The 17,978-nt window shown below is 35.1% G+C and overlaps 1 protein-coding gene across 3 annotated transcripts in view; it reads right to left on the bottom strand.

Moving 5' to 3' along the window:
* Positions 1-17,978, bottom strand: part of LOC134234356 (serine/threonine-protein phosphatase 5-like) — a 124,581-nt gene that overhangs the window by 41,524 nt on the left and 65,079 nt on the right. The window contains exons 11-13 of one of the 3 annotated variants that reach the window (XR_009985166.1): positions 16,307-16,394; positions 15,998-16,217; positions 8,925-8,969 (exon numbers count right to left, since the gene is read on the bottom strand). The exons of 1 other annotated variant lie outside the window; for it this stretch is intronic. Coding sequence is in view for 1 of the 2 variants with exons in the window: in XM_062716412.1 (XP_062572396.1) it covers positions 5,255-5,311; positions 8,888-8,969 (139 nt within the window). In the remaining variant the exon portion in view is untranslated. Of the gene's footprint in view, positions 1-5,148; positions 5,312-8,887; positions 8,970-15,997; positions 16,218-16,306; positions 16,395-17,978 lie in introns of those variants that run through there. One more of the 3 variants, XM_062716412.1, reaches the window with a different exon arrangement.

Raw genomic sequence — 17,978 nt, 5'->3', positions numbered from 1 at the left:
TAAAATAATCAAAGGCTTCTAGACAACATTAAACAAGAGGCCCATGGGCCACATCGCTCATCTGAGCACTGTGGCTAGGAAAAGGTAGAAATTGGTTTATTATTGAAAAGTTTAAATCCAAAAGTAGTCACATGACCAATCATGGCTTTGCTATTCTTGTGAAAATTATTTTTAAAGAATTTTCCTATATATGTCAATGTAAAACTTTGATCGGCCATTTTGGCTCCGCCCTATCCCCAGAGGTCATGATTTGAACAAACTTGAATCTACACTACCTGAGGATGCTTCCATATAAATATGATCAATTAAGTTTTTCCTTTTTCATTACTGTCTGAAATCAGGTAGGGCATCCTATCTATATTAATCTGATGATAATGATGCAGGCCCTTTAGCAAGGTTTGAAAATTCTAAATTCATATTATTTGAAAGCAAAACATTATACAAACTTTCTAGTATTCTGAGATAAGGGGTAAATTATAGTTTGACCCCTTCTCGGCCTCCCAGAAATTCTTAAAACTGCACTCAATTATGATGGATCGAAAGAAGAGCTTGTACTATTTACAATGTATACATTTTGTGGTTGTCAATTTATAACTTTTTTTTTTAAATTTGTAATGCTAAAAGTTTTACAATCTCATATGGCCCCATTGTAGTAACTACTTAATTTAAAGGACATCAATGACTCAATGTAGTATAAGGGGAGTTATAGAGGACTTTCTTTGGAAATGTATTTTGATTGTTGTTTGACATTTCCCAATCAAACATTTTTCACTCCTCTTCATGTACCAGTGAAGGCCATCTCAATCAGGCCTTAACAGTGATGTTCTTTATCTTCTCACTGCCTACCATGTCAAGAGACCTCCATTTTTAGGTCTCATCAAACAGACCTGTGATTTTTACTTTTTAAAAATTTGTTAACAACTTAAATTGAAGACAGAATGATCAGATCTAATTTATAAAATACCTTATCTTTAGCTCAGGAAAATTCATTGATTGAAGTTTCAAAATTCGTTACTTATATTCACTAGAGAAAAATAAATTAGACACAAATTTATATTCTTTTTCTTTCAGTGACCTTGGACTTGATAAAGACTTTGGGACAGGTAAATAAATAATAATGATTCTAAAATGAAATTCTGAATATATGTATATCTATTTCAGATCCACATATTTAATCATGGACCCCCATACCAGCGCCCAGGACGTAATGCGATGTGACATGTGTGAGACCGCTGTGGTACAGATGCACTGTGATACATGTCTTGTCAACCTGTGTAAGGCCTGTGTGGGAGAACACATGATTTCTGATGAATCCAAGAAACATGATATTGTGAAATTCAAGCTTCGAAAAACCACTCCCCAATACCCAGGATGCACATTTCATAGAGAACGATGTGAAATATTCTGTAAACAATGTGACATTCCTGTCTGTATCAGTTGTGTTGCATCTGATCAACACAAAGGTCACACATTTTTGAAAATGCTTCAAGTTTTGGATGAAAGAAAAAACAAAATTATGAAAGACGTAACTGAATTAAATGAGAGAATCTATCCCACCTACCAGGACATTGCCTCTGATGTACAAAACAGAATGAGTCAGTTAGAAAAGGAATATGGAGATCTCTCAACAGCCATAACAAAACATGGAGAGGACTGGCACAGAGAAATTGACAAACTTGTCAAGAGACTTAAAGCTGAAGTTGATGAGATAAAAAATAAACAGTTACATACTCTACAGAAACATCTGGATGAAATAAACAAGACACTGTCTGACATCAAGGATGAAATTGATTCAAATGATGTTATTATAAATGAAAATGATATTTCCAAATTATTTAGTCACTGTGTTACATATGACATAAACAGATATAGAAATCTTCCAGAGAAAATAGTGCCCTGTTTACCACAATTTACTCCAGGGGAAATTGGGGAAAAACTCAGTAAAGTGTTTGGAGTTTTATCATCAAGTTCCCCCAATTCAGATAAACATGGCTACAGCATGAAGACAACACAGAAATTACCAGAAGCTGGATCCTCTCCTCCAGTCAAACAGCTGCTTGATGAACCAGAAACTGTCACCACCATAGACACTGAATTTGAAAAACTTTTCTATGTGGCCTGTCTGAGTGATGAAGAAATCTGGACAAGTGGAAATGACAGCAGCATGAAACTCTACAGCATCAATCAGGGATTACTACTCAAGTCAATCACAACAAAGTCAGGGAAACAGCCATTTGACATAGCAGTGGCAAAAGATGGAAATCTAGTTTATACTGATTACAATGATAGAACTGTGAACATTGTGAAGAATGAGAAGATAGAGGAGGTGTTCAGACAACAGAACTGGAAACCTTGGGGTGTATGTAGTACCTCCTCTGGTGATCTCCTGGTTATCATGATCAGTGATGATAAAAAACAAACAAAAGTTGTCCGTTACTCTGGCTCCATAGAGAAACAAACCATTCAGTTTGATGATAAAGGTAAACCTCTCTATTCATCTGGTCTTTTTATCAGATACATAACAGAGAACAGGAACCTGGATATCTGTGTGTCTGACAATGGAGCTAAAGCAGTAGTGGTGGTCAATCAGGCCGGGAAACCGAGATTCGGGTACACTGGGCATACTCCTGCTCGAAATTACCGAACATTCAATCCACGAGGAATCACTACAGACAGTCAGAGTCACATCCTTACAGCTGATCATTACAATGACTGTGTCCACATCACAGACCAGGATGGACAGTTCAGAACCATTAAGACTATGTACATATACAAATGACAATCTGTTTGTTGTTCAGTGGGGAAACAAACAAGTGAAGAAAATTAAATATCTCAAATGAATAATAACACTACATATTTAAGAAATCACTGTCTAGTTAGTATAGTGTGCTAGGGCATCAAGAATAGTGGAAAACATGGGATAATTTGCATAAAGGGCGAATGCATAAATTATCTCATGTTCTCACTATCGTTGTTGTCCCTGGCATACTATAATAACTTGACAGTGATTCCTTTTATTTCCATTTCATTGTAAAATAAAATTGTAGATTTTAGATTTTAAAATTGTTGATTTAGATTTAAATAACAAGAGGACTCCCATGTCAATTTCAATAGTCCTCGCCCATGCAAATTTGGCCTCTATAGCATCAGACACAGAGACAGATGCACACGAGATAAGCATGCATATTAGGCCTCCTTAGCTCCTGACCTATCGACCTGCCTAAGTTACATTCAGTTAGATTTATCAAGAAATCAACTAACTTTCAAAGAGTTATCACAGAAAAAAAAATAGAAATGGAAATATTTACATAACTTTTCTTTAAGGAATTATATATTATCATTCATTTTGTACAATTTTTGTACAAATACAATGATAAATCTCTATCTTATGTAACATTAAGAAAATCAACCATAAGAATTGAAACTTCATACCGAGAACTTCACAAATATTTTCTTTCATGATCATCTATGATCCCAAAATTTATTTCATCAATCATTTACCCATCTTAAGTTTACACTTTGATCACAATTTACGTAAAGTTGCCATGGTTTTATAACAGATAACAAACATTTACTGCCACTTTTTTGAAGAAATCAAAAAACAATAAAAAGGGATAAATAAAGCGATTACATTATTTTGTGTAATCAGAAAACAAATGTAATTTTTATATGACAAAAATTTTTCTTTGTTCTTTTTTCATTGATGTTATTTTTAACGATAGCTCAATCGACACTTTTCAAAAGTTGAATTCCCTTTGCGTGGTCAACAAAAAAAGTCAAAAGGTTAAGAATGACGTTTCTTCTCTTTATGCTGTGATAAATCCACTGTGTTTAAATTTCTTTCTCTCGATATATGATATGATATTCAAGCACATGATTTCTGACACCTTCACCCTCATGTTTGACCTAATTTTCAAAAAAATCAATTTTTGGTTTAAACTTTTGAATAACCTAGGATAGGGCATTCATATTTGACACAATATGCCATGAATAATGACAACTCTCCCACAGTGACACCGAAAGCGGGGGACAACAATTCTTTGACTTTGCTTGTTTTGACTTTGTACGGAGCAAAATAAAATAAAACAAATCATCTATTTTTATCATTTTATTAAAACTTGCATTTCCTGGCAATAAAATATCAGCTGCCACAAATATGTAGCTATGAACAGAAACTTTTTGAACAAATTGTTTCTGGTTTACCTAGAATAGTTTGTCCTTATCATTTAGCCATTGGTGGACTATATATTATATAAGGTAACAGACATGCATCTACTTATAAGTGATTGTTAAACTCTCAATTTGGCTTACTCTTTATAATGTTAAAAATTATTTAGGTTCTGCACATTTTTGATGCCGTCTTTAAAGGTACTTGGACACAGATTTTAAGTTAAAATTTTCTCATTTTTTTTGTATAATATCACGAATTATATATTTTAATAGCATTTCACACAAAAATTAATTAAAAATCTTATTTCGTTTAAAAGTCATTAAAACTTTAAATGTTTTGGCGGGTTTGATTGACACATCCTTGCACTTTCACAAATTTTAATTTATTCTTAATCCTTAGGAAAAGTGGCAATTTTGATGTGTTTTAATGAGAAATATTAAAACTTTTATCAAGAAAAATAATTTTATTCAGAGTAGAAATGTTAGAAAGCAAAACACCTTCACAAGTATCGTCATTCCGAACTAAGAGGTGCGTGCAGAATTTAGCAAATCGAGCACACTCGTGTTATGTACACAGTTTTTGTAAACAGGGCTCGAGTTCTGTTATTGTTTATATTTAGAATTCACCGGGTGCGTTCAATCGTCACAGTCTGCTTACCACAACTGCACGGACTGACAATATATTGTGTGTTTGTTTTGCTTTCGAACATGTCTACTCTGAATTTTCCGGATTATAGTATTAATATTTTTCATTTATACAAAACGAGATTGCCACTTTTCCTAAGGATTAAGAATAAAATTAAATTTGTGAGAGTGCAACGATATGTAAATCAAACCCGCCGAAAAATTTGAAATTTCAATATCTTTTAAACGAAATAAGATTTTTAATTAATTTTTGTGTGAAATGCTATTAAAATATATAAGTCGTAATATTATAGAGAAAATAATAACTTCAAATCTGTGTCCAAGTACCTTTAAAAAACTGATTTATAATGAGCATTATATGGTTTCTATGACATTGGGTGATAAACCCATGAGGTACATTATAAGTTACATGTGGTCTGTTCTTTTCCTTCTATGAAGATTAAAACAATCCAAACAGGTTGTTTGCATAGGCCATAGGTTTACCATTAGGATGTGGCTGAAACAGAAAGAATAAAATATACTGTAGTTAATCAGGTCTGGACGATTTCCAAATATGGAAGTCAAGAAAGATAACTGAAAGTTGCTATAAATATACATCATGTACACGTAATTATTTTTTGTCCAATCAGACAACAGCAATTTTACACACCCCAAAACATATTTTAAAAGAACAAAAAGAAAACACGTGCTTTTGATTTTTTCATCAAACAGATTTTTGTAACAAAAAATATTTAGATGAAATCTTTTGAAGAGAAAGGTCTTCCCCACACATTTACCGTGAACATCAATGACATTTTGATATAAGTAAAGAAAAAATAATAATGTAATCGTTTATAGAGGAATATTATAAATCACAGCAACAAGTTCTTATCTAGTTCAATTATAACATCTACCAGAAAATACTATGTATTGCGAAATATAATTAAATGCTAAGCCATTCGATTTTCATCGATGATGCTTAAATTCCATGTGTATAGATCCACCTCACACAAGTGTTTATCGTATGGACGACATATAGTATTAAAATATCGCGGATTTTGTGAGCGCCGAATACTAAACTATGCAGACTTTAAATGGGCTTTAGGAAAGGTGTATAACATGCAGAAAAGAGAATACCTGGTACTTATGCATGAATGCGTTTTATCCCAATATTTTACCTCGCATACCAGAAACTGCATGGACGGTTTTGTTATAAACACTCAAAAAATAATGTTATCCATTCGATAAGATTTCTATGTCAGACTCTATAAACTGAAATTTTTCCGTATTTATATCAAATTTTTAATGGAAGTTAAACTTACCAGCTAGTGAGAGATTTTTAATCCCAATTAAAATGTTCTCTAGGCTTTCAAGTCGTGTTTGTTCAAGGTAGATTTGTCATAAATATTATATCATTTCTTAATGTGCATAAAGTTTACAAAAAAAATGTTCCAAAAAAATCTTTTGGGCCAAAAACTATAAAACCATGTGTTTTATTTATTTTCTCATGGGTTTGCATAAATGCTGATATCTGATTGGTCAGAAGAACTACCGCCTTGTTTATTCTATGTATTTATAGCAATTCACGGTTATCGCGCTTGACTTCTATATTTGGAAATCGTCCAGACCTGTTAATTGAAAAACCTTCAGAGAGCTAAAGATATTCTCCTATATTTCAGTAACTTGATTTTTAGTTCATTTACAGAATATTTTACTGAAATGAGGATTTCTCATTTTATTTTTACATGTATGACATATATTATCATTTTTAGCTCACCTGAGCCGAAGGCTTAAGTGAGCTTTTCTGATCAAAATTTGCCTATTGTCTGTCGTCGTTGTCATTGTCGTCATCGTTGTCGTCGTCGTTGTTGTAAACTTTTTACATTTTCATCTTCTTCTCAAGAACCACTAGGCCAATTTCAACCAAACTTGCTATAAAGTATCCTTAGGTAAAGGGGATTCAAGTTTATTCAATGAGGGGCCACACCTTTTTCCAAGGGGAGATTAATTATGAATCAGGGAAAAATTAATGGCATTTTCTTTAAAATCTTCTTCTCAAGAACCACTGGGCCAGGAAAAATGAAACTAATGTGGAATCATCCTCAGGTAGTGTAGATTCAAGTTTGTTCAAATCATGGCCCCCAGGGGTAGGGTGGGGCCAAAATGGCTGATCAAAGGTTTACATAGGAGAATATAGGAACAAGAGGCCCATGGGCCACATCGCTCACCTGAGCATTATGGACCCGCTCGTGGGTCATAATTTGAACAAACATGAATCTACACTACCTGAGGATGCTTCCAAATAAATATGATCAATTATGATTTTTGCAATTCTTGAAAAGAAGATTTTTAACGAATTTTCCTATATATTTCTATGTAAAACTTTGATTGGCCATTTTGGCCCCGCCCTACCCCCGGGGGTCATGATTTGAACAAACTTGAATTTACACCACCTGAGGATACTTCCATATAAATATGATCAGTTATGGCTTTGCTATTCTTGAGCAGAAGATTTTAAAAGAATTTTCCTTTATATTTCTATGTAAAACTTTGATCGGCCATTTTCGCCCCGCCCTACCCCCGGGGGTCATGATTTGAACAAACTTGAATTTACACCACCTGAGGATACTTCCATATAAATATGATCAGTTATGGCTTTGCTATTCTTGAGCAGAAGATTTTAAAAGAATTTTCCTTTATATTTCTATGTAAAACTTTGATCGGCCATTTTCGCCCCGCCCTACCCCCGGGGGTCATGATTTGAATAAACTTGAATCTACACCACTTGAGGATGCTTCCATATAAATATGATCAATTATGGCTTTGCTATTCTTGAGCAGAAGATTTTAAAAGAATTTTCCTATTTATTTCTATGTAAAACTTTGATTGGCCATTTTGGCCCGCCCTACCCCCAGGGGTCATGATTTTAACAAACTTGAATCTACACTACCTGAGGATGCTTCCATATAAATATGATCAATTATGGCTTTGCTATTCTTGAGCAGAAGATTTTAAAAGAATTTTCCTATTTATTTCTATGTAAAACTTTGATTGGCCATTTTGGCCCGCCCTACCCCCAGGGGTCATGATTTAACAAACTTGAATCTACACTACCTGAGGATGCTTCCATATAAATATGATCAGTCATGGCTTTGCTATTGTTGAGAAGAAGATTTTTAAAGAATTTTCCTTTAATTTTCTATGTAAAACTTTGATCGACCATTTTGGCCCCGCCCTACCCCCAGGGGTCATGATTTGAAAAACTTGAATCTACACTACCTGAGGATGCTTCCATATAAATATGATCAATTATGGCTTTGCTATTGTTGAGAAGAAGATTTTTAAAGAATTTTCCTATATATTTCTATGTAAAACTTTGATCGGCCATTTTGGCCCCACCCTACCCCCGGGGGTCATGATTTGAACAAATTTGAATCTACACTACCTGAGGATGTTTCCCCATGAGTTTCATCTTTCCTGGCCCAGTGGTTCTTCAGAAGAAGATTTTTAAAACATGCCACCAAATTTTCACTGATTTCCAATTATCTCCCCTTGAATAAGGGTGTGGCCCTGCATTTGAACAAACTTGAATCCCCTTCACCAAAGGATACTTTGTGGCAAGTTTGGTTGAAACTGGCCCAGCGGTTCTTGAGAAGAAGTCGAAAATGTGAAAAGTTTACAGACAGACGGACAGACAGACAGACGGGGAAACAGACGGACAGATGGACGTCGGACAAAATGTGATCAGAAAAGCTCACTTGAGCCTTCGGCTCAGGTGAGCTAAAAATCTTTAAAAATCTTCTTCTCAAGAACCACTGGGCCAGGAAAGATGAAACTCATGTGGAATCATCCTCATGTAGTGTAGATTCAAGTTTGTTCAAATCATGACCCCCACAGGTAGGGTGGGGCCAAAATGGCTGATCAAAGTTTTACATAGGAATGTATAGGACAAATCTTTAAAATTCTTTTTCTCAAGAACCATTGAGACAGGAAAGATGAAACTCATGTGCTTTTTCCTAGCCGATGTGCTAAGGTGAGCAATGTGGCCCCTGGGCCTCTTGTTTTATGTTCATATATAATCAAGTGTACTTACCACAGCATCAAATGATGTAAACTTAGGTGAAAGGTCATCTCCTCTCAAGGTCATAAAGGCCAATTTGTTCCCCATCGTATCACTGTAAACAACAAAACACTTCAGTGACAAAAATTGAAATATAATATAACTCTCAGCAATTAAATTCCAAATGTAGAATATTGCCTTTCCTTACATATACCTATGTGAAATTTAAGCCCATACCTTCAAATGGGAATCAAAACTTAGGTTTCATCTAAATTATTATACATTACTTTTAACATTCAAATTCACATGTCTGGAATGTTCTGGACACACTAGACAAAATTGCTAACGCACTACTTGTAAATTTTTATTTGTGGATTTGCCGGATCAGTACTAGTGTATATAATATGCCATTAATTCCAAAACAATGGGATTGACAAATGTTTTGGTATCATGAAAAAAAACCTTGAATGACCTTCTTGTCCGAAAACCAATTTCCAGCTGTGCACCATTTTTGTTCATATATGAAATTCTTGATCACTAAAGGGGTCTGTGAGATTACCACAGAAGTCCCCCAGTTAAAAATAAAATAACAAACAGTCATTGACTCTCATATCTCCTAGTAATCATCTGATACCTTAGTGTCCATACCAAATCCACTCCACTTCTGGTTTTCCCAGTTTTGTGGAACAATTTTCAACTTATTGCATGCTGCTAACTCAATGCCGTGGTTATCTACACAGTAGTAAACTTTTCTTTTATGTTTTGTTAATCTATTTGGAACAATTTTTCATGAGAGGAATTCATAAGCTTTTGTTTTTATTTTTTACAGATTTCTCTAAAGGAGCTCCCCTGCAGACGCCATACTGTCTGCTTTAGCATGCTCTTCTAGCGTCAAACGCTGCAAACGGTGTAATTTTTTTCCTGAGTTTTCAATTAGTACAAATGGAAAGAGCTAAATTTTATTTCTTTTAAATGATTTGGTCTCACTTCAATAAACACTGTAGTTATTTATAATTTTTGACATTAACATGCCTTATTTTTTTTGTTAAAGTAAGAAATTTATATATCAAATGCATCATAAATAGGACTTTAAAAGTAAAATATTAATTCTATCAGGTGGTGTCTATCGTGAATTTACAAAATCCATGTACAATGCAGAGGACATTTTTGAGTGTTGTTTTAACTTTAAGAAATTATTATTTAGATGCTGGTTCCTTCCCCCAGCACTTTAGTTGCAGTGAGTGTAAGGTTGAGATCAGCCAAATTCCAGGATTAAAAAAACAGATGATATTGCATGCCCACCATGTATTGTTTTGCTATTAAGAACTCTCTCTACACTGCACACCAAAGAGTAAGGCATTTTTCTGCACTTAGAGTGATCTGCCCTTAACTCTAAATTCTAAAAAAATAGAAATTGACAATATATTTCTCAATTTGTAATTTATTTTTGAATTCTTAACATTTTTTAAAAGGCCAAGATAAATTAACTGAATGTGTTATTTACATGTAGTGATTTCTATTCACTGATACTGTGTTGTCTTTGAACATTTTTCCCTGGGGTAAATGCCACGCACCATACAGTGGTATCTAGACTTGTTTATGCTATTTTTTCTTCTCTGCCTTCTCTATACTGACAAATTATCTTTTCCTTTCATGTTTAAACTGCTTTTATTGCCGATATTTCTCCATTCTTCACATGGCTGTTTTGCTATAAATAGCGGCACGCGACATTTAATACAGACGGGAAATAACTCTTTAACTTTTACCCAAATTCTTGCTGAATAAAAATACATGAAAATACTTTTATTAACACCCAAAAATCTAAATTAACAAGAGGCCCAGGGGCCACATCGCTCATCTGAGCACTAGGCTAGGAAAAAGCACAAATCAGATCAGAATTAAAAAGGGGAGGGCTTGAATTTTAATACAACTTAAAAATGCCTCCATATCAACACAGCTTATAACTTTGCTATTCTTGAGAAATATGACTAAAGATAGCTTTTTTTTGTTCTTGGGATTTTCCCCTTATTTTCCTATTGTAAAAATTTTATCCACCATTGAGACGCCACCCTGTCTTTGGGGTTATGATTTGAACAAATTAGATTTTACACTAACTGAGGATGCTTCTATATAAACATCACTAATCATGGCTTTGCTATTCTCGAGAAAAACATTTTTTCTAATATGTATTAATTTAAAACTTGGATCCCCCATTGTGGCCCCACCCTACCCCTGGGGGTTATGATTTGAACAAACTAGTATCTACACTACCTGATGACGCTTCCAATGACACTAATCATGGTTTTGCAGTACTTGAGAAGAATTTTAAAGATTTCCCTATATATTCCTATGTAAAACTTTGATTGGCCATTGTGGCCCCATCCTACCCTGGGGGTCATGATTTGAACAAATTTAAATCTACACTACCTTAGGATAATTCAACATGAGTTTCATCTTTCATGTCTCAATGGTACTTAAGAAGAAGATTTTTAAAGATTTTTCCTACACATTCCTATGTAAAACTTTGATTGGGCGTTGTGGTCCCATCCTTCCCTGGGGGGTCATGATTTGAACAAATTTGAATCTTCACTACCTGAGAATGACTCCACATGAGTTTCATCTTTCCTGGACCAGTGGTTCTTGACAAGAAGATCTTTAAAGATTTTTCCTATATATTCCTATGTAAAACTTTGATCGGTCATTGTGGCCCCGCCCTACCCCCGGGGTCATGATATGAAAAAATTTGAATCTACACTACCTGAGTATGCTTCCCTCTAAGTTTCATCTTTCCTGGCACAGTGGTTCTTGGGAAGAAGATTTTTAAAGAATTTTCCTATCTATTTCTGTGTAAAATTTTGATCGGCCATTGTGGCCCCGCCCTAACCCCGGTGGTCATGATTTGAACAAATTTAAATCTATGCTACCTGAGTATGCTTCCCTCTAAGTTTCATTTTTCCTGCCACAGTGGTTCTTGAGAAGAAGATTTTTAAAACATACCATCAAATTTTCACTATTTCTGAATTATCTCCCCTTGAATAAGGGCGGGGCCCTTCACTTGAACAAAAGTGAATCCCCTGCACCTAAAGAAACTTTGTGCCAAGTTTGGTTGAAATTGGTCCAGTGGTTCTTGAGAAGAAGTCGAAAATGTGAAAAGTTAACGACAACGACGACAACAACGACGACAGACAACGGACAAATTTTGATCAGAAAAGCTCACTTGAGCCTTCGGCTCCGGTGAGCTAAAAACACCGGGGCGGGACATTTTGAGAGGGGCGGGCGGGGATGAAAATCTAAAAATTAATTTTATCTGGCCTTATCGCCCAATATTTTAAAAGACAAAATTTAATGACATTTTCTAGTCTTAAGGACATTGGTAACGTTTCTGGTTTTCGTATAGGATTTTTCAAGATTTTTTGAACAGGTTTAATGGTACCAAACATATTCAATTCAGGTCCTTTATACCCATCAAGCCAGCCTTCCTTTATAGATTTTGTCTAATCAATGTCTTTACAATTTTCAATGCATTTCCTATGTAAAATGTTGATAAAATGGCCCTATATTATTTTCAACCATACGTTTTCTCCAAAACCCATTTATTTCATAAGGTTTATACATTAAATACATTGTTGAAACCTTATTTCCGATGACGTGCATATACTTTGGCTGAAAATGAAAATATTGAAACAAAACACAGAAATACTAGCACTGTTTTTCAATTTTGAGTTACTTCCCTTCACTTCTAATCAATATTCATTATAATCAAGAGACTGGTTGTTTGTTTCTATTCTATAATTTACTTTATTGGAAGCGAACTGTCATAAAACATTTTAACAATGATTTATAGTAACTTTCAATGGTGTTTCATTCACATAACCTATAGAATCGTTCTCATTCGGTTACCTGGCTATCACCAAGCTGATCACCACTTTCAGCAAAATTAATTCACATCTTTGCACTTCCCAGCATTCATGTACTATTTTCTAAATGACGGCCTGTTGACTGTCTGCCCCCTCAGCACAATGTAAACAAACCCATTGCTGCTTTTCTTTTATTACTGTAGAGTTGAATATATCCCATAAAAAAACACGTGCTTTTGTTTAACTCTCAGTCTGTAACATGTGCTTTATTGTTTTCAGCGCCTAGAGAATTCCATACGGGAGATCACTCTCAATGACTTTTTTTCATAAGTGAGAAAACCTATGTATAAACCTTTTTTCTCCGGAAACCCTGCGTTTCCAATGACCTTAAGTTGAAAATAAAATGACATCATTGCTTTTTGATCATAAACATTGTTGTTTTAATTTGCTGGATTGAACAAAAGAAAGGTCAAAATGGAGACAAGAGGCGGCCATGGGCCACATCGCTCATCTGAGAATCTTTTTTCATATCGTTCTTTACCAGATTTCCCCCTTGTAATACATATTGTGACCCCACCCTACCCCAATGATCATAATTCACACAGTTTGAAATCTACACTACCCAGGATGCTTCCACATAAGTTTCAGCTTTTCTGGTCCAGTGGTTCTTGAGAAGAAGATTTTCAAAGATTTTTCCTATATATTTCTATGTAAAATTTTGATTCCCCATTGTGGCCCCGCCCTACCCCCTGGGGTCATGATTTGAACAATTTAGAATCTACACTACCCAAGGGTGCTTCCACATCAGTTTCAGCTTTTCTGGCCCAGTGGTTCTTGAGAAGAAGGTTTTCAAATATTTTTCCTATGTATTTCTATGTAAAACATTGATTCGCCATTGTGGCCCCGCCCTACCCCCGGGGGTCATGATTTGAACAATTTAGAATCTACACTACCCCAGGGTGCTTCCACATCAGATTCAGCTTTTCTGACCCAGTGGTTCTTGAGAAGATTTTCAAAGATTTTTCCTATATATTTCTATGTAAAACTTTGATTCGCCATTGTAGCCCCGCCCTACCCCCGGGGGTCATGATTTGAACAATTTAGAATTTACACTATCCCAGGGTGCTTCCACATAAGTTTCAGCTTTATTGGCAAAGTGGTTCTTGAGAAGATTTTTTAATGACCCTACCCTATTTTTGTCTTTTCTTGATTATCTCCCCTTGTGAGGACTTGGCCTTTCATTTTGACAATTTAAATTTCCCTTTATCCAAGGATACTTTGTACAAAGTTTGGTCAAAATTGGCCCTGTGGTTCTTGAGAAGAAGTCGAAAATGAGAAAAGTTTATAGACGGACGGACAGACAGACGGACGGACGGACGGCGGACAAAATGTGATCAGAAAAGCTCACTTGAGCCTTCGGCTCAGCTGAGCTAAACAAGAGGCCGATGGGCCACATCGCTCACCTGAGCACTGTTGCTAGGAAAAAGTAGAAATTGGTTTATTATTAAAAAGTTTAAATCCAAAAGTAGTCCCATGACCGATCATGGCTTTGCTATTCTTAAGAAGAAGATTTTTAAAGAATTTCCATATATATTTCTATGTAAAACTTTGGTCGGCCATTGTGGCCCCGCCCTACCCCCGGGGGTCATGATTTGAACAAACTTGAATCTACACTACCTGAGGATGCTTCCATATAAATATGATCAATTCTGGCTTGGCTATTCTTGAGAAGAAGATTTTTAAAGAATTTTCCTATATATTTCTATGTAAAACTTTGGTCGGCCATTGTGGCCCCGCCCTACCCCCGGGGGTCATGATTTGAACAAACTTGAATCTACACTACCTGAGGATGTTTCCCCATAAGTTTCATCTTTCCTGGCACAGTGGTTCTTGAGAAGAAGATTTTTAAAACATACCACCAAATTTTCATTAATTCCCAATTATCTCCCCTTGAATGAGGGCGTGGCCCTTCATTTGAACAAACTTGAATCCCCTTCACCCAAGAATGCTTTGTGGCAAGTTTGGTTGAAATTGGCCCAGCGGTTCTTGAGAAGAAGTCGAAAATTTGAAAAGTTTACAGACAGACAGACAGACGGACAGACAGACAGACGGACTACAGACAAAATGTGATCAGAAAAGCTCACTTGAGCCTTCGGCTCAGGTGAGCTAAAAACCGCTGAAATGATCTGTAATGCGTTTTTGCTTCAAAATGGGGAAATTGCCCGTAGAGACAGTTACGATGATAATCAGACACACAGAAGGTAGAATGTAAATAAGAGACTTGTTTATAGATGGTTTCAGCGATTTTCAGCGGGTCATGGGACACAGAATGATCAGCAGAGGACAGAAAGACCGAAAAAGGGAGGTCGGGCAGAAACGTTATTGAATTGGTGTCTGACGTTGTCCAAAAAGAGAGATTCGAGCGATATGAGAAACTTAAAGTTTGTCTTATGGTACTGTTCAAAGAATTTTGACAGATAACTAAAATATGTGTAGACTGAGTTTACAATGGGTGCCAATAATTCTTTTAAAAAGAGAAATATATGTGAATGTTCATGAATCTTCAATATTTTTAATGAAATGAAGGGGAAGCGTTTAAGTGCATGACGCCGCGTATCCATCATATGACGTTATTTAGGTGCGGCGACTACTATAATTGCACTTCGTATATATTTCGGTATTTCGAAAAGTATACATCATTTTAGTTTTAATTTTTCAGGACTGATTTGTAATATATATATATATCTTCGATCATGTATAATTTCGTTTATTTACGTCGACTAGTAGCAATTTTATCGAAGTTGTGACATTACTTTTGGATCAACCCGCCTACACTTCAATGTCCTGTAACTCCCTCAAAAAAATTAGTAAAATTCTTTTCAAATGCATTTAATGATTACTTACACAAAATCTTTATCTCCAGTAATAGGTTGCAAAGAGGATGACTCACTAATAAGTAGATGCTGAGAATTAAGACAACTTCTCAGTAATTAGGAGACAACTTACCAGTAATTAGGTGCTGAGGAAACAATTTACCAATAATAGACAACTTACCCGTAATTAGGTGCTGGACAACTTACCAGTAATTAGGTGCTGTGGAGACAACTTATCAGTAATTAGGTGCTGAGAAGATAACTTACCCGTAATTAGGTGCTGGACAACTTACCAGTAATTAGGTGCTGAGAAGACAACTTACCAGTAATTAGGTGCTGAGAAGACAACTTATCAGTAATTAGGTGTTCAGAAGACAACTTACCAGTAATTAGGTGCGGAGGAGAAAACTTACCAGTAATTAGGTGCTGATAAGACAGTTATACATTTCCCGTCATGAGAGACCTCATATCCCTCTGGCTTAACCTAGTGACTTCGTATAACGTATTCCAAATTGTTTCGTTCCAGAAACTTCCTCATGACGTCAGGTCCAAACATGGTTCCCACCCCACGTTTACTCTCGGCCCGACCAGACATTGGTTGAGGATCAGACCAAAGAAGCTGGCACATTAAACCTGATAAAATGAGTTTTCTTCTGTTAAATCAAAAGGTCCACATGTTATGAGAAGCATGCTTACATCTGTGTTACCTGTGGGAATCTTACCTGATTCAGGTGGTTGTCTGTTTCTGTCGATTTTCCTGAGATCATCCAGAGTCACGTTGTCATCTTTAAACAAACCATCATGCATTACCTACAGCCATAAAGAACAATTAACTGGAGAAATTGGAAAAGACCTTATAAACTGACATGTTATACACTTCATACTTCTTATGCAGGTGATTTTCGACTTAAGGGGGATGTCCGGCCACCTTTAGTGAAGTGAGAACAAAATGTAAACATTTCTTCAAATGGCTAAAATACATTATATTTTGATCAAATTTTAAGTCCTTATGATAAATATACAATAAATATGCATAACTGAATACATGTTGTGTATATATAATCTATACTTTTGCAGAAAAAAGCTTTTGATATGCTCTTTAGAACTGCGCAGCTACAGAATTCAGCAGAGCCTTAAAAAATCCAAAAAAATATGCAAACTGTGCATTAATGTTCTCTCTACAACCATTTGTTGAGAAAATGTCTAAATTTTGCACTTTTAAATGATAATTTCAAGTTCAAAACAAGGTACCGTTGTCTTCAAAAAGAGTGCAAAGAACCATGAAAGTAGTTCATGGATAGCAGCACGTGGTCTATTTTTAGCACAGAAATTTGTTTTCCAGACCTCTTCTAAATATGGAGGGACATAACAATCTTTAAATGTGGAAGAGAATTACAGTTGCAAAATATTTCAAATAATATGAACACTTTTAAAGAGGAAAGGTGTTATAGTGTTGCTTGAAGTAATTTATTTAGTATTATTATCGAACAGTTGTTAAATAGTGTACGTATTGATATATAAAAAAAAATCTTAAAGTCTTTGATTCCAGGTAAGGAAAAATGAGCACCATCAAAGTTAAAAATTAAGAGTTTCTAAGTTTGCCATAGATAACTTATATTATCTATCAAAATTTTAATTATCACCTATGAAACACAAAGAAATAAGACACATATAATCGATTTGAATGACCTTGTTTTAATACCTACTAGTACGAGGGGTGATAAAAAAGTTCGAACTTTCTCTATATCTACAAAACCACAATTCAGATTAGAAACATAGCCAAACACAAGTTCTATAAATAGCATATGCTGAAGTTTTGCTCCTTGTTTGTGATATCACAATCTGAAAATGACGTCATGTAGGTACTTGTGACGAAAATTCTATTTGCCCATATTGTCAAAATTGAAGGAAGGCAAAATAAAATTTTACAAAGTAAAGAAAAAAAATCAACATAATTAAATATTTTATACCATCTTTAAAATGACGTTTGGTGGTCCTCCCAACTCAGGGAAAAATTATTGGGTCCGTATTTATAGGTTTGAAAGAAATTCTTTAAATTTAAACATAATTGTTGACGGAAGAAAAAGAAAAAAAATATCGTGTAATGGGATGTAAAAAAAAAATGAGTCGGGCCATTTCCAGGCAGTAGATCGGGAGAGAGGGTAACCAAATATTTTTATAACAAGTGGTCTTATTAGGCTAGTACATATTCCATCAAGTACTTAGTAATGCAAAATTTTTGAATCTTTTGCACTATTTTGAAAAACAAACATAGGATTTTCGGGGGGGGGGGGGGGGGGCTCTCACTTTTTTTTGCGATGATAGACATAGCATATGCAATGGACCTTTCTTTGCAAACATTGTACTCGCTTCTAAATTTCGAAGAAACAACTC

This window comes from Saccostrea cucullata, unplaced genomic scaffold, assembly GCF_032062105.1.
Source record: "Saccostrea cucullata isolate Sc308-1 unplaced genomic scaffold, CSIRO_AGI_Scuc_v1 ctg575, whole genome shotgun sequence".
In the NCBI taxonomy this organism is placed as follows: Eukaryota; Metazoa; Mollusca; class Bivalvia; order Ostreida; family Ostreidae; genus Saccostrea; species Saccostrea cuccullata.
The sequence above is the reverse complement of the archived record's forward strand: the minus strand, read 5'-3'. Positions and strand labels throughout refer to the sequence as shown.